This window comes from Caretta caretta, chromosome 6, assembly GCF_965140235.1.
Source record: "Caretta caretta isolate rCarCar2 chromosome 6, rCarCar1.hap1, whole genome shotgun sequence".
Lineage (NCBI taxonomy): Eukaryota > Metazoa > Chordata > Testudines > Cheloniidae > Caretta > Caretta caretta.
In genome coordinates, this window is record NC_134211.1 from 15,522,670 (window position 1) to 15,545,874 (window position 23,205).

The 23,205-nt window shown below is 50.2% G+C and overlaps 1 protein-coding gene and 1 long non-coding RNA gene across 10 annotated transcripts in view; one reads left to right on the forward strand and one right to left on the reverse strand.

Moving 5' to 3' along the window:
• RAB3IL1 (RAB3A interacting protein like 1) overlaps nt 1-20,124 on the reverse strand; it is a 33,343-nt gene extending 13,219 nt beyond the window's left edge. For 4 of the 7 annotated variants that reach the window (XM_048854531.2, XM_075129277.1, XM_048854524.2 and 1 more), the window contains exons 1-4: nt 14,745-15,046; nt 2,197-2,446; nt 1,709-1,804; nt 595-672 (exon numbers count right to left, since the gene is read on the reverse strand). In XM_048854531.2, coding sequence (XP_048710488.2) covers nt 595-672; nt 1,709-1,804; nt 2,197-2,446; nt 14,745-15,031 — 711 coding nt within the window. In that variant the 5' untranslated portion in view covers nt 15,032-15,046. Of the gene's footprint in view, nt 1-594; nt 673-1,708; nt 1,805-2,196; nt 2,447-14,744; nt 15,047-19,756 lie in introns of those variants that run through there. The other 3 variants (XM_048854529.2, XM_048854533.2, XM_075129276.1) reach the window with 3 other exon arrangements.
• Nucleotides 8,859-12,770, forward strand: LOC125638579 (uncharacterized). 3 transcript variants are annotated; one of them, XR_012668839.1, is made up of 4 exons: nt 8,859-9,178; nt 10,830-10,970; nt 12,281-12,567; nt 12,665-12,770. It is a non-coding gene; the product is annotated as an uncharacterized LOC125638579 (long non-coding RNA). The 3 variants fall into 3 exon arrangements; XR_007357262.2 differs by having other exon boundaries at nt 12,278-12,770; XR_007357263.2 differs by having other exon boundaries at nt 12,281-12,770.
• Nucleotides 20,125-23,205: the final 3,081 nt, after the last annotated feature.

The window sequence follows — 23,205 nt, forward strand, 5'->3', positions numbered from 1 at the left end:
GCTCGTCCCAGAATCTCAAACCAGGGAGCAGGGTCTGTGCAGATCAGAAACAACTTGCAGAGCCTTCCCTGCCCCTCCCAATCCACATCCCCCCAATGGCTCAGGCTCTGCAGGCAGGGCATATTTAAGTCTTGTAGCCAGAGACCCCTTCCCTGATGAGGCATCAGCAGCAGATGTAGCTCCATGCCCCCTTGGTACATCCTGATCAGGGAATCCTGTCCCTAACTCCTATCTCCCCAGACTCCCTTATCCATGGTGCCTCAAAGCAGCAGCTTGTCCTGCACTAGGCAACAAACTGCAGCTAGGTGAAGCTGCTGGTCAGTTCTGTGCTTGTGGGAGCCCAGGTGAAATTCAGGGCCCTGTTTTTCACAGGAGAGTTGGATCTGCTGCTGGTTTCAATGGCACGTTTCCCCACATTCAGTAGCAGCTGTGCGGTGAGCTGAGAGACCTACTGACTGTCTAGAGGCCAGTAGTCCAGGAGGTCCCACTGGGAGGAGACTGGATGGGATGTGACCCTCAGCTACGTTGCTATCCCCCTGCCCACAGGCAGCCCTGTGTCTGTACAGCAGGGGGATGGGATTGGAGAGTCCTCACCTTTCCTCGGGCCTCCCTCAGCTGCTTCTCTGATGCAGCCTGCTTAGTGTTTGCATCTCTTACCATCTTGTGCGCTTCCTGCGGCAGAGGGAGAACGTGTTACCTCCTACTCATCGCAGCCAGAGTCCCAGCTACACACAGCCCCTGCGATGAGCAAACCCACAAAGCCAAGCAATACATTCTACCCTGCACCCTGGCATTTTACATGCAGCTCAGCAGTTCTCCTGGGGGGCAGGGTACTCAAGGGTCCCCCTAGCGAGTGTGGCAGCCTTCCCAAGGACAGCGGGGAGCTCAGAGCACAGTGCCCCCGGCGCAGGCCTGTCTCCAACTGGCACAATAAGGCCCTAACCTTCCTCTGTCCAGTGCTAGGCATTTGAGTGTCCTGGGCTGCTGGAAGACAGGATTTTACTGGCCTGTGAACTCATCATGAGCCACGGCACAAGAACGTGGGTCCTTTCATTGTGCACCCTCTCCAGCAGAATGCAGTAAAGCAGCTCCCAGGGGTGGTGCACTGAGGGCATTGTGGTGCCTCTCTCCAGGCAAGGGCTGGGTGCTGGCATCTGGGAGAGGGTTGGGGAGCAGCAGGCAGCCTGTAGAATGGGCCACATGAGAACAGCTGCAGCAAGCCCAGGGCACAGCTAGGGCACCAGCGAAAGGGCTAAACTGCCTAGCTTCAGCAGCAACAGAAGCAACAGTCGAATAAACCAGCTGCTTTGGGGGGAGCAGGACACAAACACCCAGACTTTCCTAGACTAGATCCTGCCTCAGACACCGCTGGCTGAAAACCGAAGTGTAACGAATACACGTGCTGCTTCATGTTTCCTGCCAGAGCGGCTGGGGTGCCTGGAGGTGGAGTGGGGGAAGGGAGAACGCCTGTTCCCCATGCCAGTGCCCTGCATGCTGCCCCTCCCCATTAACACAGGTGCCAGCTTGCACCATGCTCTGCCATCCTGCATATGCAATCGGCCAGCTCTACTGTTCAGACTGGGAAGGGCTAGCCATAGATGCCCGAAACCCCGAGGCGTGGGCAAAGTGAGGAGAGAGCCTGTCCCAAGGGGGACAGTGAGTGATCTCTGTTTAGGGAGTAACTGGGGAAGGGGGAGGGAAGTGGTACCTCGAACAGACTGGCTGTCAGCTCCTCCAGCTCCTGCTCCAGCTGCTCTCTGACCTTTGACAGCCTCTCACATTCCTCATCCTTCAGCTTCAGCTCCTGCAGAGGGGAAGCCCGGGGACTTCGGCATGCTGGACAGAAGCACATGCCAGGCCCCAGTACGCTCTGCAGACAGCACCACCCCCTTCCACCTGCCTCATTCTCTCCCGCTGCATCCTGCTGCCCCCTCCCGCTCTGCACACAGTGACGCTACCCCTCCCCCTGCCCCACATCTGTGCGGATTCCAGCCCCACCTTCCCCACTCACCCCCAACCACTCCAGACGCTCACTCTGGGCTCATTGTTAGTACCCTAACAGGGTGTGCTCCCACCTTCCAGCCCATGGAAACTCCTGCTCCGTCTACCCTTTTCACTCTTCAATTCCCGGTCTGTGCCCCCGTCCCATGGTGTGCTTGTCCCCCCCCATATACACACCCGCGCCCAAGGCTTTACCTTCTGGGCTCTGTGGAGCTCCTCCTTCAGGAACTCGGATCCCTTCTCACGGATCTCCACCGAGGAGCTGCGCAGGCGGGAGACATTGAGCTGCGCTGTGGATTGGCCGTCATCTCCCCCACCTGCCTCCCTGCAGCGTGGTTCCAACTGTGGCAGCTCCTTCCCACCGCTGGATGATGCCAGCGGCTTCCACTGTCCCACCGCCGGTTGCTTCTGGAGCTGCTGGCTGCCTTCCTTGAACGGGGCTTGGCTGGGGGACACAAGCATGTGAAACATGAGCCAAGGGTCAGAGATCCAGGGTGTGGACAGCGCCAGGATCCAAGCACCTTATGGCCCCACCCAGTTCTCATCATTTAAGGGGTTCTCCATAGAAAGCTCTCCCCACAGTGGAAATGAGCCTTCGGCTAATGGCCAGCACTGAGAGGGATTGCGATACCCAGGGAATGATAATGCTGGAGGAAGAGTGTATAGGTCTCAGGAGCGTGGAAGGGTAAGGGGGCGACATGGGGTGGATGTGCCACTTGAGACAAGAACACAGAGCAGGCTAATCTGCAGCTCAGGTTATAAGATCACTGCAGAGTTGAGGGGTCTCCAACAGCATTTGCAGGCCGGCTGGATCGTGTCATGCTGGTGTCTCGCCCCACTGCGCGCACGGCTCTTCCCCTGGCTTGGTGATCCACAGAGGAGATCGACAGTGCTGGACAGACCAGGGCAGCACACATATCTGCCCTGCTGCCCTACGGGAACAGGACAACCATGCAAGATGTTAATTGCAGACAGGTCGAAGGGCTGAGAGGGCGTTAACGGCAGGGGTCAGCCTCATCCCAAAACAGCCAAGGGACTGCTGGGGCTCCATTCTTAAGGGACCTGTAGCTCAGGGGCTAATCCACCACTCCAGAAACTGAATCCACCTCTCTAGAGGCAAGATCAGGAAGGGGACGCAACTCACAGGCTTCATCTCTCACCATTCCAATTCCAGGTGCCCTGGCATTTGGGGAAGAAGCACAGACTCCCACAGTGCCAGAGTCTCTCTAAAGAGTGCTGAGGGATAACGCAAGGGGCATCAGGCAGGATTAGCTCAGAGGAGCTGCTTTTGCTCTGTGGGTGGCAGCGCTGGGTTCACTCTCCCTCGATGAAGGGCCTTCTAGGAAGGGAAAACCCTAAACAAGCCACTTCCCCCCATTCAGCTCTTCGAACAAGGACCGGGACAGAATCACCAGGGCACACACTGGGTGCAGGAGCCCATTATAAGGGCCAGGTTATTGTCAAAGGGAGATTAGGGTTAATGCAAGGGAAGGGATGGCAGAGAGGCCACCCCACCCTCTGTATCTGTGCTGTCACTCTGCCCTCAGCTGGCACCCAGCCAGGGAGAACTGAACAGCCCAGGGAGAGATCACAGTTCCTTGGGAGGAATAAAAGCAGAGGTGCCATTTAGAGGGTGGGGCTCCTCCCCCACCCCAAGTTTCGTACAGGAGATGAGCTCCCATGCAGAGCTCTTAAGGGCAGCACAGCCCGAGTGTGGAATGTGAGTTCTGCAGAGGAGACCTGCTGCTCCAAGCTTGTGGCCCTGGGGCAGAGAGTCAGTATTTTGTTTACAAACAGAGGCAGAGTGATTAAGATAAGAAAGGGCTGGTAATTAAATTAAGGATCTGGAAGTCATTAGATGGGCCTGTAAAACAGAAATCCCTCTGCAGGGGGTGGCGGGTGTTGCAGGGGATGCAGAAGAAATACAGCCAAGCCTTCTGAGCCAAGGTTACATTCAGAAAAGTGGGAGACTTGGAGGGCGCACTTGAAAAGAAGGGGCCAAAACCCAGGGAAGGGATAGCCGTGGTATAGAGAAGTTCCCACTCTACCTGTGGTACTTATGTGGCCCCATTACCATAGTATCTGAGCGCCTCAAAATGTCTAACCTATTTCTCCTCACAGCCCCTCAGTGAGGTAGAGCCATGTTGTTATCCCCATTGTACAGATGGGGCACTGAGGCACAGAGAGACTAGAGGCTAGATTTTCAAAGGTATTTAGGCACCTAGTGGGATTTTCAAAAGCACCTAGAAGGTTAAGTGCTTTGTAAACCCCATTAAATGCCTAGCTGCATCTTTGGATGCCTAAAAACCTTTGAATCTCTGTCCCTAAGGCATACAGGAAGTCCATGGGGGAAGTAGAACCCAGGTCTCTCAGGGCTAGTTCCTTATCCACTGGACCAGCCTCTCTCTCCGCTATATGCTGCAAAAAAAAAAAGAAAGGAGGATTCTGATAGATGGGAGAAAAATCAAGAAGGCCAGTTCTCTGAGACTCCAGCAAACGGTCCGAGGCAATTGGGAAAGATATCATGGTTGACAGCATGAAAAGCAGCACAGAGGGCAGGAAGGATGAAGAAAGAAAGAGAGGGAGAATAAGAGTCAGATGAGAGAAGATCGCTTAAGCCCCAAGGGGTGGCAGGTTCTGCCCCACGCTAGGCTGTAGAGCACTGGCTGCTGTGCAATTTTACATTTTAATTGAAAATCATTTTATCATTTTTTGTTCTGAGTTTGAGAAAAGGAAGGAATGAGAAACTGCCGTATGAGTATCAGATGAGTTTATGCCTCAAATTCTTAGGGTTTCAGCTATATCCAGGCCAATTCCAGAACAAAGAACAGAAATTGCATCCAAAGAGTCCATAGAGTCGACGATTATTGTCATGATTTGCATTATTCACTGGGCACCATCTGTGTGCTCAGCAGAATATGCCAGGAAATGTAGTCCCTGAGTTAATGTGTATAAAATGTGTAGCCCTGGATAAGATGGCTCAGATATTTAAGTATGAAGTGTATAGTTACTGAGCATCCGATGAAGTGAGCTGTAGCTCACGAAAGCTTATGTTCAAATAAATTGGTTAGTCTCTAAGGTGCCACAAGTCCTCCTTTTATTTTAATATCTATGAGTGAAGATGCTGACTGCAACAGAAGTTTTACTTGATTAAGGACTAGAAGATTTGACCCTCCAACTTTCTTTCAAGAGGAAGAGCTGCCCAGAACTCCTCTGCCTGTTTATTTTTCTTTCCTGCCTGCAGTGGCCCTGATAGACCTCAGAAGTCTCAAATTTTTTCTCAACTTTAAAATGTGGCATTTTCTTGGTGTTTGGTTTTAAATAGTCTCCTGTGAAAACTTCAACGCAATCACTGTAGTGTTGTGCTTAAGAGCCTTCTGGAAAGTAACTAGCCTTTAAACTGAAATCACAGAGTCGCCAACTCTCATGATTTTGTCATGAGTCTCATGATAATTATTGTTTTCCTTAAAGCCCCAAATGCTGGAATCAAGTGGATATGTGATGATTTCAGCCTTCATTCTTAAAAAAAAAGAAGAAGAAGTTTCAAGCCCTAGGGGCTGTGGAGAAAGCTTAAAAATGTGACCCCAGTGCACCCTAAAGGCTTGAAAAGCAGAAGGCAAAGAAAAAGAACACCAAATCTATTATTTTTACATAATCTCATGAGTTTAAAGCCCATCTTGTGATTTTTGGTGAGCCTAATTCATGATTTTTGAATGTATGTGGTTGGCAATACTGTGAAAGTGACTTGAAAGTGTCAGTTTCATTCCTGTTTAAAAGTCAGTTTCTAGTCTATTATCTGTAGTGGGGAAACACCCCTAGAGCCCCAGGCAGGTGCAGTATAAACTCACGGGGCCTTGCCCCAATAGGATGTTTCCAAATGTTAAATGATCTATTCCAAGCTTGGCAAACTGCTAAAAAGTGATAGAAAGTCACCTAGACTTTTCTACAATTGTTGTATTCAATAGTTCGTAACAAAGTAAGAATATACATTAAATTTTTAAACCTAACCAGTGTCCCTTAAGTGACTTGACACAAGATGTCAGAACATGTTAGTTTGAGAGCTGAGTGGTTCTAATATTTATTTAATTTTCTTTCTTTATATAGGAATTAGATACGGTGCTCCTGTAAGATATTTCTAAGTTATTAGCTGCAAAACAACTCGAGTCTTCAGGTGCCTACATAGTCCCTGGAATCACGCTTAAAGTTGCCTTCCCCCTCCCCCCCAAATCTGAAATGACGCTCGTGAATAAAAGCCTCCGTTATTCACAGCAAGGGAATTTTCCAAACCCAGACTCAGCCCAGCTGAACCCTTGGGGAAACAGAGATTGGAAAGAGAAGCTGTGTGTATTAGCAAGTCATGAACCACCAGGGCCAGAGGGTGAGATACACTGAGGCAAAGTTCCCAACTAAGACACAATGCAGGTTGCTTTAAAATGACATGAGCAATGCGTCCTTACAAGGGGAAAGACGGTCCTGTGGTTGGAGACTGGGCTGGGAGTCTGAGGATCTAATCCCAGCCCCATCCCTGATTTACTGAGTGGCTTTGGGCAACTCACTTCACCCCTTCGTGCCTCAGTTTCCCTATCTTTAAAATGCAGGTAATTTACACCTCTAGCTGACATGGGTGTTGCAAAGATAATTAACTCATTCATGTCTGTACAGCACTTTGAGAACACTGACTATGTCTAAGCGCTAAATTACAGTCCCGGCTACATTTTTATATGAAATAAGACCCCACAAGAGAGAGTTGTGGTCTCTTTTCAAAGCCTTGGCCTTGATTTTTAAGGTCTCACCTGCAAGATCCACATGTGGAGTGAACTGCACAGAGCTCCCATTACCTCACTCTGAGGGACAAAGAACAAAGCTGACAACAGCAGGACTCAGTCCTGTGACTCCAGGGAGCCCTGGTGTTTGTGAAATGGCCTCTGCCCTGCCCCCAAACCCAGCACCATGATCCAGGATTTCTGATGGACATAATTTAAGTGAGACACCAGCAGGTCTGTGTGGTATACAAGCAAATACACAGTGGGCCTAAAGTTAAGGGCATTGGATCCAAAATTTCATTGTGGCAAGTGAACCCTCACCCCCTTTCACCGCAGACCCGCATTTCCCACACACACACACACACAGCAACCACCCCCAACTGAGGAGGAGCAGGCTCTATTTTTAACCAAATATTTACCACCCTCAGTCCAGTGCATTCCCATTGAGCAGGTTCCTATTTGTCTTCTTTATTGGTTTCAGAGGCTGGCACGTACATCCACAGCAGAAACGGGGCCCGGATGCCAAGTTGAGCTCCTGCTGAAGAGACACCTCCAGGAGGCTCCTCTCTGAGGCTCAGCGGCTTTTTGTCAGGAGCTTGCCTCGGGCTCCAGAGGCAATATCCTTGTTTAGCTTCTGAGCTGGTGGGGGAAGAGGGGCTCTGGCAGCAGGGGATGTGCAGAGTTGGGGATTCCCAAGGGACTTGGATCGGGGTGACTCCAGTGTTGCCAGGGGAAGGCGAGGGAAATGCTTCAGCAGGGTCAGAACCCAGCTGTCGGGAGACGTCAGTGTGTGGCGAGAGATCAGTGTGACGTGATCGTTCCCCTCTATTCGACATTGGTGAGGCCTCATCTGGAGTACTGTGTCCAGTTTTGGGCCCCACACTTCAAGAAGGATGTGGATAAATTGGAGAGAGTCCAGCGAAGGGCAACAAAAATGATTAGGGGTCTGGAACACATGACTTATGAGGAGAGGCTGAGGGAGCTGGGATTGTTTAGCCTGCAGAAGAGAAGAATGAGGGGGGATTTGATAGCTGCTTTCAACTACCTGAAAGGGGGTTCCAAAGAGGATGGCTCTAGACTGTTCTCAATGGTATCAGATGACAGAACGAGGAGTAATGGTCTCAAGCTGCAGTGGGGGAGGTTTAGATTGGATATTAGGAAAAACTTTTTCACTAAGAGGGTGGTGAAACACTGGAATGCGTTACCTAGGGAGGTGGTAGAATCTCCTTCCTTAGAGGTTTTTAAGGTCAGGCTTGACAAAGCCCTGGCTGGGATGATTTAACTGGGAATTGGTCCTGCTTCGAGCAGGGGGTTGGACTAGATGACCTTCTGGGGTCCCTTCCAACCCTTATATTCTATGATTCTATGATTCCTTGGGGAGCAGGGGAACGTGCACAGCTCTAAAGGGGAACCCGTCAGGGATCTTCAACAGGGAAAGCTGCAACCCACTACTGCTGTCAGACAATATGGCCACAAATACAATGTGCCATCAGAGGTCAAGATGGCTTCCAAGGGCACTGACGCAGCCAACCCCGGCGTCAATCAATAATCGTCAGTAGCCCCTTGTGGAGGCTTTGTCCTCCTCAGAGCTGGACGTGGGTAATATCAGCCTCACATTTGATCGGTGCTCTGCTGTGCCAGTCCACGGCTGTTCATCATGGAAGGGGGCAACAGAGGTGAGGATAATGGGGAGGTGGAGTAGCCTAGGGGGTGGATTTGGAGCAGGATCCAAATGCAAGAGCCAAAAGGAAGGTAAAGAGGCAAAGCAAAATCAGGAGAGAGAATAAAGAGAAGACAGAAAAAGAGAGAGGCAGAGAGAAGGGAAAAGGTCAGATGAGATGAGGCCCAACAGATCACAATTGCTCTAGGATAGAAGACAGCAAAGGACAAGCAGCAGCCAATGCAATTCAGAGACCCTGGTTAAAGGAGGAGAGGCGTGGTGCAGGGAAATGGGCGTAGAGAGTGGGAGGAAAAGATAAGAGCAGCAACTAATCCAAAAGCACAGGGAATGAATGCTGTTGGCGGTTAAAGGTGTATTGCACAGGGCCTGCGCCATTGACTTCTAAAGGAGCAGGATTGAGGCCACAGAAGCTTCTTTACTGGGGAGAAAGGGAAGGGCATTAATAAATGAGGAGGAGGCTAAAATGAATTATTAAAACCAAAAGGCTGAGAAGCCAAATTCCTCTTTAAAAGTTTGCATTAAGGAAGAAAACCAGGAGAAAGGTTAGGCTGATTAGGCTGTGATGAAGATCCTATGGTGATTATTGTTTATATAGCACCATGGGCCTGATCCAAAGCTTCCTAAAGCACACAGAAAGACTCTCAGTGACTTCAGTAGGCATTGGATCCAGGCCCAAGTGAGCTAGGTTCTTCACATGCAGGTTTGAAGACAAGATCCCAGCTCTCAACTGTAGGTAAGACGCAGATAAATAATTGGTAGGTGGGGGCAGGGGGTGACAGGGAAGAGGGGCAGAATGTATCAGGACAGTTTGTATGGATGAATTCCAGGGTGCTAACAGAACTAGATAACAACTGGAAATTATATTTGAGAAATCCTGGGAGAACTGGAAGAGATACCATAGAATTGAATGGGGAAGCAAATGTGGTACCCATCTTCTAAAAAGTAAGAAAGTGTGATCCTGGTCATTGCTATCTGATAAATCCAGCCTATGTGCCATATAAAATAACACAAAAAATACGCAGAGAAAGAAGTCTTTACGCATCTATAGGATAATGGGAATGGGTTATTAAGAATAAATCATTCCAAGCAAACTGGATGGCACTTTTGATTGAATTACAAAACCAGGAGGAAGGCAGAATGTATAGCTGGGCTTTAGCAAAGCATTTGATGAGAATGTCACACAAAACGTTACAAGGCAGATCTCATTCCAGTTGGCTTGAACAGCAAAGTGCTGTCACATGGGTTGAATGAAAAGTGGCTGAAGGACCATAAACAAGGTGTAGTGAATGATAAATGGCAGCTTAGCAAGAGGGATTGGTGTCCAGAGGAACATTACAGAGATCGGCATGTGCGGCACGATTTTACTGAACAACCTCATTAACGCTCTGGAAGGGGAGGGAAGCCGCCCACTAATTTAACGTGCAGATTATACTAAATTGGGAAGTGCTGAAAACAGCAGCAAGTGAAGAAGTGTGTGGGGAAAGAATGGGCAAGAAATTAAATGAGCTTCTGCCAGAAAAAATGAAAGTTAATACTACGGAGCAAAAGTAATCCATACAGAGATACTCAACGGGTCGGAGGCACTAGGGAAGCAGCAACACACTTTGGGGCCCTGCTCCAAAGCCCACTGAAGTCGACAAGACTCTTTCCATTGCAAACCCATAGCAAACGCCAACCTAGAGAGAAGCGCACAATGCGATGCAAGCAAAAATAGGCAACTACAGTCTGGGAGTGCACAAATAGAAATACTGCATGACCAACCAGCAAGGTGACGGTTCGACGGTTCTCCCTACATTGTGCTGGCCAGACCACACCAAGTCTGTATTATATTCAGCTCTGGGCTGCTCAAATCCCATGTTGGCAAATCAGAGAGTATTCAGAAGACAGCAAGAGAAATAATTAATGGTTTGGCTGCATTAATGTATAAGAGAAGATTAGCAAACATAAATATGTATAATTTGCCTAAATAATGACAAGGAAAATGGGATTGAGAGTCTTTGAAGGGTATAAACACCAAGGAAGGAATTAGTCAGGGTGATCTAACAGGGTATGACTAGGAGGAAAGGGATGAAGCTAATCAAAGGAACATTTAAACTGTTTGAGACAAACCCACAGCAGCATACCGCTGTAGAAATCAATGGAGCTGCACCAAAGATAAATATGGCACAAAGCAGGAAAGGGAGAGAGGGAGATCTATTCGGCTATTAACATCTCCAGTAAATGATGGGGTGGAATTCAAAAATTTTAAATTAGATTGGATAGAGTCCCGAAGAATATATTGCCAGAACAATCCTTCACCAGTCAGGAAATGAACTAGAGGGGACCTAATAGGTCTTTTCATATAAGCCTCCACCTTTGCTTTTCTTTGTTTCTCCTTTTCATAGGATGGAGGAAAAGCTAATTCAGAGACAAATGAAGCGAGGGAAGAATTACAGGGGAAGCAGCAAGTAACAACGGTGGACCTAACGGTGATTCACTTAATGTGTTCCCAGTGACAGCTATATGAGGGACACCTTAGCTGAGAGGTGAGCAGTCAACATGAGTATTTTTTTTAGTAACCCACTAGACAACAGCTACATCCAGATACTCTGCAGCTAATGGTACAAGAAAGGTTGTCTGGCATTGTTCTATGGACAGGATACCACACTTGTAAAATCATGTTAGGGAACTAAGTTCCAGCCCAGGTCATAGCAAGCCCTGTGGTGCCATGTTTCACCAGGGGTCTCAGACTTCTTTACCAACTTTAACTAAATAACCCTCACACCATCCCAGAGGTAGGTATTATAGCCCCCATGCTACAGACAGGGAGACTGAGGCACAGAGAGGGTAACTGGCTTCCTCCAAGTCACACAGTGACTCAGTGGCAAAGCAAGGACTAGGACTCAAGGCACCCGAGTACCAGAGCCTATTTGCTGACTACAAGGCTGTTGCTGTATTAACAACCACATCTAGCGGCCACGTCATGCTTTGTCTCAGAGGGTATCACAGGAGGGTGAGAACCCAGGTCTTGTGATTCCCGGTCTTGAGTTCTGACTGCTAAGCCATGCTGCCTCCCTTGCACTTTATACCTAAACACGACTCCCAAGCAACAATTCCAGCGATGCAATGCCAGGGTGCAGAGCTCTAGGCTCTAGCTTCCAGCCCCAGGCCTGCTAGTCTGGATAGCACAGGGCTGACTATCCAGGAATAGGGGGCAGACTTTGTGACCAGTCAGCCCCCCGGCTCCCCTACAAGCAATTTGGACAGGTGTTAAACAAAGGAAACATGAGTCTCTCCTCTGAGGGCAGGTGCCACATTGCCCATGGGCCAACAATGAGAAGGGATTGGGAGAATCCCTCCCTACCTAGCCTGCAAAGTAGGGAATGAACAAACCAGCGTCATGATGGACATTTTTAGTCCTGCCTACACTATAACCACATTGCTGAGGAACCCTGCAATCCCCTAACTCAGTTTGACCCTAGCTCCACTGCAAGAAGGATCAGTACGCTCCCCATGTCGTGGGACAACCCTGCTGTAACTAGTCCCCCAGCACAGCCGTTGCTACAGTGTAGACGGGATCTTGAAGTACCCAGGCGACTCGGCAGTCAAGCCTTGATCTATATTGCCCTGATGGGGCTTTGAAACCAACATTTCACTGAGACCGAGAAGGTGATGGAGGTTCAGTCCTTTTGCTGTTGCTATTGTCAGTCTGGCTGGAGCCTGTGCTCTGTAGGATGGTGGGGGGTGTTTTGAAGGCTCTTCTCAATAGGAAACACTAGCTAGAAACTTTTTTTTTTTGGTTGGATTATATAGAAAAAAAGAGAAAAATGTGCAGGATCCACACTTTTTCCAGCAGGCCCCACTCGTTTCCTGTGGCGCTGATCTGACAGTTATTTCCTGTACAAACTGCCTGCGCGTCTCTCTGGCTAAACTCTGCATTTGAGTTCACAAGGGGATCCTGGCTCTTCTATTCGGATCTCCTGCCACGGAGCAGCCTGAAATCCACACATGCAGAGACAGCAGGAGGCAGGATTCACTGTGCGGTTCGAAAGTAGAGTGTTGTCCATACTGATTTAGCACTGTGCAGCCAACCAGTCTCCACGTACATCCTCGACACACACCTGCCTCACCGGACTTGCTCAGGTACTCAGTAACACACCTCTGAAAGGCATATGCCCTGCCACAACAATAGATGCTATACTGTAGCATGCAGTTCATCTTTCTCATATTTGCTTTACAGGCAGCAAAGAGCCGGGAAGCAGGCTGGGGTGTTCGGTATACGCTGATAGTTAAGTAGCATCCAGTATTTCTATATGCAAGATGCCACACATAAATATACTCTATTGACACTTTATTGTGGTACATTGCCTTATTCAAAGTTTATGTTCAAAGTTTATACACACACTCCACACGCACTTTAGAAGAGATCAGACCTTGAAAAATTCAACCCACGTGCTGACAGTTATTAGAAACTCAAAACCAGTGGTTAGATTGGAAACACTTGGGCAACCTGAACTAGAACTGTTCCTGAAGATGCCACTATTAGCGATGGTGTAGTTTTAGTTGCTTGGAAGCTGTAAAGTCCCCCATATTTTACTCTTTCCGGGGCAAGCGTACTACACACACACGCCACATTAACTTGCCCAGAGGCCATGAGCGAACAATGCAGTGTCTGTAGATCACACTTTAAAAAACAAAAACAAAACCAGGGGCAGTTTTCATATTAGGAAACTATTTCCTCGTTAGGTGCCCAATCCTGCTCCCACTGGAGTCAGTGGAAATGCTGACAGTGACTTCAGCAGGATTCAGAATCGGACCCAAAATTCCAAGGATGACTCTTCTCCCCACCATCTCATCTCCTTTTCTCATCACCATTAACTCTCTCTCAACCCTTCAGTGTTAACCCTGTCTCTTTGCTGTTTAGCGCTCTCTCTCCCCCACGTTTCTCTTTATTCCTGTGGCCCATCAGTTTCTCATCTCTCTTGTCCCTCACGTTCTTCTGTTCACACTGGTAGCTTTCCCCTGCTTCGTGGATTTTGCCTTGCCCCTTTCCCAGCCTCTCATGCAGACACATCACTGTGCAGCTAAAGAGCAGTTTCTGAGGGAGAAAATAATCTCTAGTGAATAAACACGGTTTCCACGTGGAAGAAGAAGAAACTACAGAGGGCATATCTCTCTCTATGCTGCCTGCACAATTCATTTTGACACGCTGGCTGCTCCTTGGGGCCCGGGGCACAGTCGAAGGTAGCAGTGACCTCAGGAGAATGCAGCCTCCTGGATTTGCGGTTCTAGAAACTTTATGAACACTGCAGAAACTAAGGTCAGGTCACCCCCTGCTCCTCCTCTGCTGTTCTAACATGCTCCCTACTTTGGGTCTGAGCAGGTCTAAACCTTTACAGACTCCAAGGTAAACAGACCCCCCGCCCACACAATCAAAAGTCTCTGCCATCCATCCATCCCTCTTTGCACACGCACACAGACAGGGGATGGGATAGATAACACAGGAAAGTGGGTCCCTGGGATCACAGTCCCAGGGACAAGAAGTTGGGGGGAGTAAGAAGCCTCCTTCCTTCCTTCCTTCCCAAAAGGCAGGCTGTCCCCAGAAGGGATCGCACAACCCCACAGCGCTCCCATTCAAGCACTGACGGAGCCATAACCAGCTGCTCCGGAACAGACCCTGAGCATTCATTCAGCACCAACATCCAAACTCTGAGCCAAAGGACCAGCGCTAGTGACGCAGAGCCAGGCACCCAACGACCCCATCGGGTGTTTCTCCCCCGGCACCTGCCCAGGGCCGTTCGCTCGTCCTCAGAGACTTTCCGCTCCTCCTTTTCAGACCTTTTGCAAGTTTCACTCCTTCCCACCGGGCTAGGAAGGAAAGGTGACCCCTGAGCGCTCCACCCCCCAGCCTGGGGCCCCCACAGCAGGCGCCCTTTGGAGCAGGGCTGGGGCACTGGAATAATTTGTACAGTGAGGGTGCGAAGAGCCATTGAACCAAACTGTAAACCCTGCATGGGGTGGAAACCGCTTCCAGCCAGGGGGTGCGGCAGCACCTCCAGATCCAGCGCGTATGAGCAGGGACCAGGAGCACCCAGGGGTGCACGCCCCAGAGAGAGCCGCAGGCGGAGCAGGAGGCCACCGCAGGCTCAGGGAGAGGCATCCCCGGTGCGGGTCCCACTGCGGCCAGAGGGGACAAGCCGCACCCCGGACGCGCTCGGGGGAAGGGGGCTCCGTTCCCCCGCTCCCCTCCCGAGAAAGAGGGGGCCGGGGCGCAGGAAAGTTTTGTAGGCGGGGAGGGAGGAAGCCGGCTCCAGACCTACCCGCTCCACATGCTGGCTCCGGCTCCGGCCCCTGCCCCGCGCCGCCCGTGGCCCCTCACGCCGGGCGCGCTGCTGCCGCCATCCCTGCGCCGGGCTGGGGGCCAGCGGCGACGGCCCGGCCCCGCGCTGCAGCCGGGCGCTGCGGCAATCCCGGGAACCCCAGCCCGCCGCGCGCCGCCGCTCCAGCCTGGCTCCGCCGCCGGGGGGTGGCGGGGAGGGGATTGGAGGTCACATGACCTCTGGGCGGCTCCAATTGCAGCGTGCACGTCCCCCTCCCCGAGCCTCATGTGACTGAGAATTCAGCCGCGAGCCCGGGGCTCTCCCCCAGGCTCGCCTGTCATCCACGCGCCGGGCATCCTGCAGCTCCCCTGCACAGACACTGACGGTGCGTTCAGCGCAGCCTCCCCCGCCCCCCCCCCACACACGCTGCATCGCAGGGACCCCCAGTCTCAAAAATCACTGCGACAGTCGTGCCTGGAGACTGAGATCTGCCCGTGGAAGATGGAGGAGAAAGGTCCCTGCCCCCCAATTGTATGGGCTGGCTTCAAAATTCACCAGGAAGGGTCTCTGCTTTCCTTTCCCTGCACCCAGCACAGACGCTGACAGCGCAGATTGTTTCCTCGGGCTCCCTGAAGAGAGGGATGCTAATGAGGAAGATCAATGGGGAGGCCTGGCTGACAGCATCCTGGGCATTTTGAGTTCATCCAGAGGTGCTGGTGGTGGGGGTGCTACCGCACCCCCTGGCTCGAAGCGGTTTCCGTCCTACACAGGGTTTACAGTTTGGTTCAATGGCTCTCAGCACCCCCCCTATACAAATTGCTCCAGCACCCCTGGCTTCATCTGTGTGCTCTGGGGTAAACCATGAGACTGAATAATGCTGATGCTTTGTTCAGGGAAATGCAAATGGCAGGCATTAAAGCAGAATTGTGTGGGTCTTTCCCCCCACCCCAGTTTAGGACTCAATTCTGTGGCTAATCTGTGCATGACACCTCCATTGACCTTCGTGTATTATGCAAGGAAAGCATCTGCCCATAACTGCAGGATGATAATTACATTATAGAGTTATTGTATTTCTTAATGTCTCAGGTTTCTCTACACCCATTGTAAGGGCCGAATTGGACAGTTTAGTAGCCCAAGAATCTAGTCTACACAATCTACACTTTCCAGACCTAGAGATATGACCCCCCGAAGGGTCAGTCCAGCTCCTCCTCCCTGAGCTGAATTCCATGGAGTTTAGTGTCTTTAAGAGGAAACTTTAAAAACCAAGAGCTTGTCTGGGTTGGATGGACAGTCAAAGCCCTGTGGCGTAGCTGATTCCCCTTACAGACCAACAGCAGACTTTGTACTCAGGGTCCTTCAGCACTAAAAGCATGAGCGAATGCTTGAGCAAAAGGACTATCAGGCAGGCAGGCAGGCAGTCTCTCTGTCTGGCTGTGGTACTTATATGACCCCCAACACCGTAGCAAAGGAGCACCTCACCATCTTTAATATATTTATCCTCACAACACCACTGTGAGTTAATGTAGTGTTGTTATCACCATCGTACAGATGGGGAACTGAAGTACAGAGGCTATGTCTACAGGGCAAAACAAAACAGCAATCGAGACTCTCAGACTTGGGCTCACACTACTGGAGCTAAAATAGCTGTGTGGCCATTCCAGCTGGGAAACCCACCCCTCCCCACCCAGGCCTCAGAGTCCAGGCCCAAGCGTCTACACTAGGGGTTCTCAAACTGGGGGTCGGGACCCCTCAGGGGGTCACGAGGTTATTACACGAGGGGTCGCGAGCTGTCAGCCTCCACCCCAAACCCCGCTTTGCCTCCAGCATTTATAATGGTGTTAAATACGTAAAAAAGTGTTTTTAATTTATAAAGGGGGTTGCACACAGAGGCTTGCTCTGTGAAAGGCGTCACCAGTACAAAAGTTTGAGAACCACTGGTCTACATGGCTGTTTTTAGCACCCTTGCGCAAGCTTTGTGAGCTCAAGTCTGCAGACCCAGGCTCTAAGACTCACTGCCAGAGGTGGTTTTGTTTTGTTTTGTTTTGTTTTGTTTTGTTTTGTTTTGGGGGGAAAGGGTTGTGCTACATACAGATCCTCAGAAAGACTATGTGACTTGCCCAAGCTCATACAGGATGCCTGTGGCACAGCAGAAATTGATTCCAGCTCTCCCACAGCCCAGGATAATGCTCCAACCATTAGGCCATCCTTCCTCCCAGTGGCTGGTGATTATGTACTGTAGCTCACTCAGGGAGAGAGGTATAACACACAGATCAGTAGGTGATACTGGCACTGTTGTAAGCAGGAGGTAGGTGATTCATGTCCTTGATCAAATTTCCCACTATTGTTGCATTGGGTGCTACCCTCCCATCCCAGTGGGGACTGAAACATTTCTGCTTGCCTGAAGGACTGTTCCTGCAGTCCTCACTTAGGCAGAATTACCATGCACCCTATGACATGGCAAGGTGAAGAGGGAATCAGGGTTTATGTTTATGCCATTATAAGTGGGTCGGCTCCTATAAGCCTGTGAAGCCAGTATTTGTATTTAAAGTCTGGAAGATTATTTAAATTTTGTTTAAATTAAGTTGTTGCCTAGGTACTACAAGCAACATCACTGTATATATACACATTATAAAGTGTATTACAACCAAATTCGGGGCCCCATTGTGCTATGCACTGTACAAACACATAGCAAAAGGCAAGCCCTACTACAAGAAGCTTGCAATTTGAATAGACAAGACACACAGGCAGAGCTATCATCCTCATTTTACAGATGGAAAACTGAGGCACAGACAGATTAAGTGTTTTGCCCGAGGTCACACAGGGTCTGTGGCAGAACCCGGCACTTAATCCAGATCTCCTGAATCCCAGTATAGTGCATTAACCACAACTCCATCATCACTCAAACACCCAAGATAGGTTAGTTAGCTCTGTAGAAACAGATCTGTCCTAAGCTGGAGAAGAGGGCATTGATTGCCCAGGGGAAGGAGTGCAATGTTGTCAACTCTTGCAATTTTATCATGAGTCTTGCAATATTTGGTGTTTTTCCTAAAGCTCCAGCTGCTGGAATCAAGAGATTTCCATGAGACTCTTGGTTCTCATATAAAATAATGAGTAAATTCCTAGCCCTGAAACAAAAAAAACTCTTGAAAAGGAAAAGTGAGTGCACCCTATAGGCCCAGAAGACAAGTAGACACCCCACACACACACACGTTTATTACTGTTTTTTAAAAAGAGTGTTTTTAAACCAATCTCCTGATTTTTGGGGTCCTGGCTCATGATGTCTGAATGTTTGGGGTTGCCATTACTAGGACTAGTGAAAGAACAGTGCCTTCTCCTATAGCCAAGATCTGCAGAAGTTCAGATGGTTCCTGTTCTGCCATGGAAGCAGTTTTGCAAGAGTGGACCCTGCTGCTAGTGAAGGGGCCTAGAGATTAAAATAGCATATGGCTGGGAATTTAAATTGGCACCAGCAAGTGCAACCTCGCCCCTTCCCCCCGCCACACGAACACATCACTCCAGCTGGTATCCCCTCCGCCGCCTGCTGAAACAGCTTTCTGATCATAGTGGGAAGTGTGGAATTTAAAGATGTAATAATGTACAGGGATTGGAGAAAAACAGCCAGTGACAGCTGGGAACCAGTATCAACTGGATGGGTCAGAAACACTAATATAAATTACGCCATGATTTTAAAACCTCTGTGCATTCTGGGGTTACAAAAACCTTTGCTGAGCTAAGTAAGAATTGTTATTGAGCACAACGCCGGTAAGAGGTGGAAAAGTGGTGCAGAAAATGTGATGCTTGTATTCATATTGCAAGGACAGGTCTGCCTAGGAGAGGGAGAGTCCCAAATGCAGAACTACCTCATGAGCGCGTCAACGAAATGCACTGCTGTTGATGTGCTTGGGCCTCTGCTGGAGACCATGGCCCCAGTTATCAGCTAGTCCATCCTTGTGCTCAGTACATTAACAAGGAAGGTAGGGGGGAAAGTACCTTTGTGCTCCCTGTATTCTGGGGCACTGCGGGACCAGTGCAGCCCCTGGTGTCAATCAGAGCAGCCACAAGGCTGCTCTAATTTATGTTCTGTCTCCCAAGGTCCCCTACAGGCCATAGGAAACAGAGAACATGCTGCAGTGCTTTCAGACTACCCCTTCCCTTCCCAAGAGTAGTGCATTTTGGCCACCTCTTCCCTCCCACTGTTTTACCTGCTCTTAGTTCCTGTCCCATCTCACCCCAGCATGCCCTTGGGAACCCTCACAGTTCTGCACCAATAGAAGAGTCCCCTTACACAGGGGATATTCCCTAGGGGCTGTCTCCCCTAGCCTTTCCACCCACAAAGCAGCACAAAAGGACCATAGGAGAATCAGCCCCACAGTCCAGCAGCTAATAGCTATGGTATTTGCTGAGGACTAATCTAGAATGTGGCCTGCAATTCACCAAATTAAAATAAGAGTCTAACAGAAGTTCTAGAAAATTAGCTCAGTACTAGAGGTGGGTCTCCACGGAGTTACACACGGATCAGGGGAGAAACTCTGGATCCAAAGGTGTGACAGGATGGCAAGACAGTCAGACGAGCCCTGTAGAATATCACCAAAGGTAGCCCAGCATAGCCCATTCCTTTAGGAGGCCTCTAGACCAGAAAGGAAGAAGAGTATGAAGCATCCCCCAGCACTCCCCACATTTGGACACAAGGTGAAGACCTCCCCAAACTCTTGTATGGTGTAATAGAGGAGGGACAATGGGATCTGGATCAACTGGACTACGGGAAAATACTACAGGTGAAAACAGGCAGACTATTAATGCATGGGCTGTCCTTTGCTACCTCCCTCGTACTCTGCCCCTGCCCCCCATAGCCTATGCCCACCGTCAGCCCCCCTCGAATGCCCTTTCAGCCTGCCCTCAGGCAAGGCCAAGGCACCTAGCCACGGTAAGCTCCACCCCCTCCCTCAGACCTGCTGAGCCCCCTCAGAGTTGGCTCATTACCAGCCTCTTCTCCCCTCACCATTGCTGCCTACCTCTCCACTGCCGTGGGCTCCCCTTGGCCCCATGGCTCACCCGCGGGGCATTCGGATGTGAGGGCAGCAGCTCTCCAGGTCTCAGCAGCCCCAGCCCCTGTCTCACTCCTGGACGGGTAGCCGAAGGCAGACGGACTGTACACAGTGGTCCCTGCGTCCATTGCCAACTGCAGCTGGTGATGGCGAGCAGTGGGTGAGGGGGGCGATCATGCGTCGAAGCCCCTCACAGGAGTCCATGTCATCCACATGGGAGGGGAGAGGGTGTTGCTCAGTGGGCAGCCCTGGGCCACTGCATGTTCAGGATCCATTCAGGCCAAGGTCTGGGAGCAGACAGCAGGGCATCACTACGGGCATTGTCAACAGTGGCCTGGAAGCCCCACAGCCCTGCCTGTCTCCCCAGCCTAGCAGCAACAGCAGGGGCCACTGTGGCTCTAACCTTTGCTACGTCCAAGAAGCAGCTGGGAGGAGGGGAAAGTATCTTCAGCTCAGCCAGGCAGCCCTTAACCTTACAACTCCGTGTAATAATTAACTCCCAGGGGCTGGCTGTCAGAATGAAGGATTCTGGGACTTGGAAGGGAAAATGCTTCTAGCAAACTGGCAAAGACAAGAAGAAAGACACTTGAGGGGGGAAGGAGCATTAGAACAGAACGGGTTCAGAAACACCTCGCTGGGTGTTCTGCCTCCACACAGCGGCTGGTGCTGTCGCGGTGCCCCCCAGCTTCCAAGGACGGGCAGCTCTGGATAGAAGCAACAGGACAAACGCTGGAGCCCTAAGCACCCAAACAAGCTGGAGCGTGAGGGTGGGGAACAGCGAGGAATGTACAGCAGACAGCAAAGATCAACAGAAAGGCAGGCACAACTGAGAATGCCGTGAGGTGCCTGCCTTTCTGGATCTTTAGACTCCTAAATACCTTTGAAAATCTGGCCCTACTTCCTCAGCCACTACCCAGGAGCAGCTCCCACTGAGCCTATGGCCCATCTGCAGCGGCTGGGGAATCAGGCCCTTGTTTTGTATTTTATCCTTCCGCTAACACTGCACAGCACCTCTTTGTCCGATTCACTGCAGACCAACCCTGCCTTGATGCTTCCAATTATTTCCCCACTAAAACACTCATGCAGACGATCCTGGGTTTCGGGCCACAGGTGAGGTACATTTTCCACACCTCCTCCTCATTCTTCAATGAAAAATAACTTGGACAGAACATTTTTGGGCAGCTTCTAGGTACACAAGAAAAGTTACCAACATGGAAAAGTGTTCCATAAAAAACAAGTGTTCAATACCATCCCCCCTCAGAGGGCCCCATCGTAGTATCTCCCACTCAACTCCCACCCAACCATCTTATCTTCATCCCCCACCTTCCCACCCAACCATCTTATCTTCATCCCCCACCTTCCTACTTCCCCCTCTGCTCCCCCCCCCCCACACACCCTCCTCCTCTCCAATCAACCCCAGGTCTCTGCTGAGCTCAGTTATTCTTGGCTCCCAGCACTGCCTGCCTCTCTAACTTGTTCCATAGGCTCATTCCCCTTAGTGGGAGAGAGTTCTGCAAGTCCCCATGTCTCCTCTCACCACCAAGAGTCACCTTTCCAGCAACATCAATCCTTTCCAGAATGCCGAAAGCCTCCGTTTTCTCAACGGGAGGAAACCCAAATCTCTAATCTTTTCCCTTTGATTTTTTAAACCCATTAACACCCTTGCTGCCATCTGCTGCATTTAATCATCTTCCCCGCATCAAGCTCTGTATTTCTAATGAGCCCATCACTAGGGGATCTGAGGCCTGGTCTACACTTAAAATGTAGTTCGCCACAGCTACATTGCTCGGGACATGAAAAATCCACATCCCTGAGTGCCACAGTTACGCTGACCTAACCCTCGGGGTAAACACAGCTAGGTCGGTGGAGCAATGCTTCCCTCAACCTAGCTACCGTCACTTGTGGGAGGTGGCGTTCCTACAGCGATGGAAAAACCCCTTCCGTCACTGTAGGATGTGGCTCCGCTATAGGGTTATGCCAGCATCACTGCGCCTCCATAGCTACGCCACTGTAGCCCCCGCAACGTGTGCTTGTCCCATGTGCCCAGCTCCACACCCAGTATCCCAGAGGGGCCCAACAGGTGCCCGATTCACTAACATTATTGCTGCTTCTTTGGAGCCCAAGGGCCAGATTTTCAAAGGTATTTAGGAGTCTAAAGATGCAGATAGGCAGGCGGGGGCCTAATGGGATTTTCGCCAAAGCAGGTTAGATGCCCAAGTTCCATTGAGATCAGTGGGTGCTGGGCAGTGACATTGCTTAGGCACAACTGAGAATGCCGTGAGGTGCCTGCCTTTCTGGATCTTTAGACTCCTAAATACCTTTGAAAATCTGGCCCTACTTCCTCAGCCACTACCCAGGAGCAGCTCCCACTGAGCCTATGGCCCATCTGCAGCGGCTGGGGAATCAGGCCCTTGTTTTGTATTTTATCCTTCCGCTAACACTGCACAGCACCTCTTTGTCCGATTCACTGCAAACCAACCCTGCCTTGATGCTTCCAATTATTTCCCCACTAAAACACTCAAAGCCACCTTCTGCTTCATGCCCTGAAGCCTTCTCATTCTCTCTCTCCTCCCCCACAGCTTCTATGACTGTGGTAAGTGTCTAGTTCCACCCCATCTGCCCTACACCTATAACCCGTCATAGGAGCAGGTCACAACACTGTTCCTACGTTTAGTGAGGGCAGGACCAGACTTGTGTGCCACACTCTGGTTACCTAGTCTTGGTCACAATCTGCTGACAGCACATAGGGGCCTGAGCATTGCAGTGACCCCATACCTTCACCAGGTGACTTCCCCACAGCACAGACTCTGTGGTAACCTGACACACATACACCATGAGACTAGTGGAAATTGCAGATGAAAAGCAAAGGCTTTCATTCCCTTTTTAGTTCAGTTCCTTGTGTCCTAGATTTCAGTCCCTAAACCATAAGCATAGAATCACAGAAATGTAGGGCTAGAAGGGACCTCAAGAGGTCATCAAGTCCAGCCTCCTGCACCGAGACAGGATCAAATAAGCCTAGACCATCTCTGGTCGATGTTTTCCCAACCTGATTTTTAAAACTTCCAAGGACGGGGATTCCACAACCACCATTGGAAGCCAATTCCAGAGCTTAATTACCTGTATAGTTAGAAAGTTTTCCTACTATCTAACCTAAATCTGCAGATTACGCCCATTACTTCTTGTCCTGCCTTCAGTGGACATGGAGAACAATTGATCATCATCCTCTTTATAACAGCCCTTAACACGTTTGGCTCCTCTTCTTTTCTCAAAACTAAACATGCCCCATTTTTTTTAACTTTTCCTCATAGCTCAGGTTTTCTAAACCTTTTATCATTTTTGTTGCTCTCCCTTGGACTCTTGCTAATTTATCCACATCTTTCCTAAAGGGTGTGCCCAGAATTGGACACAGTGCTCCA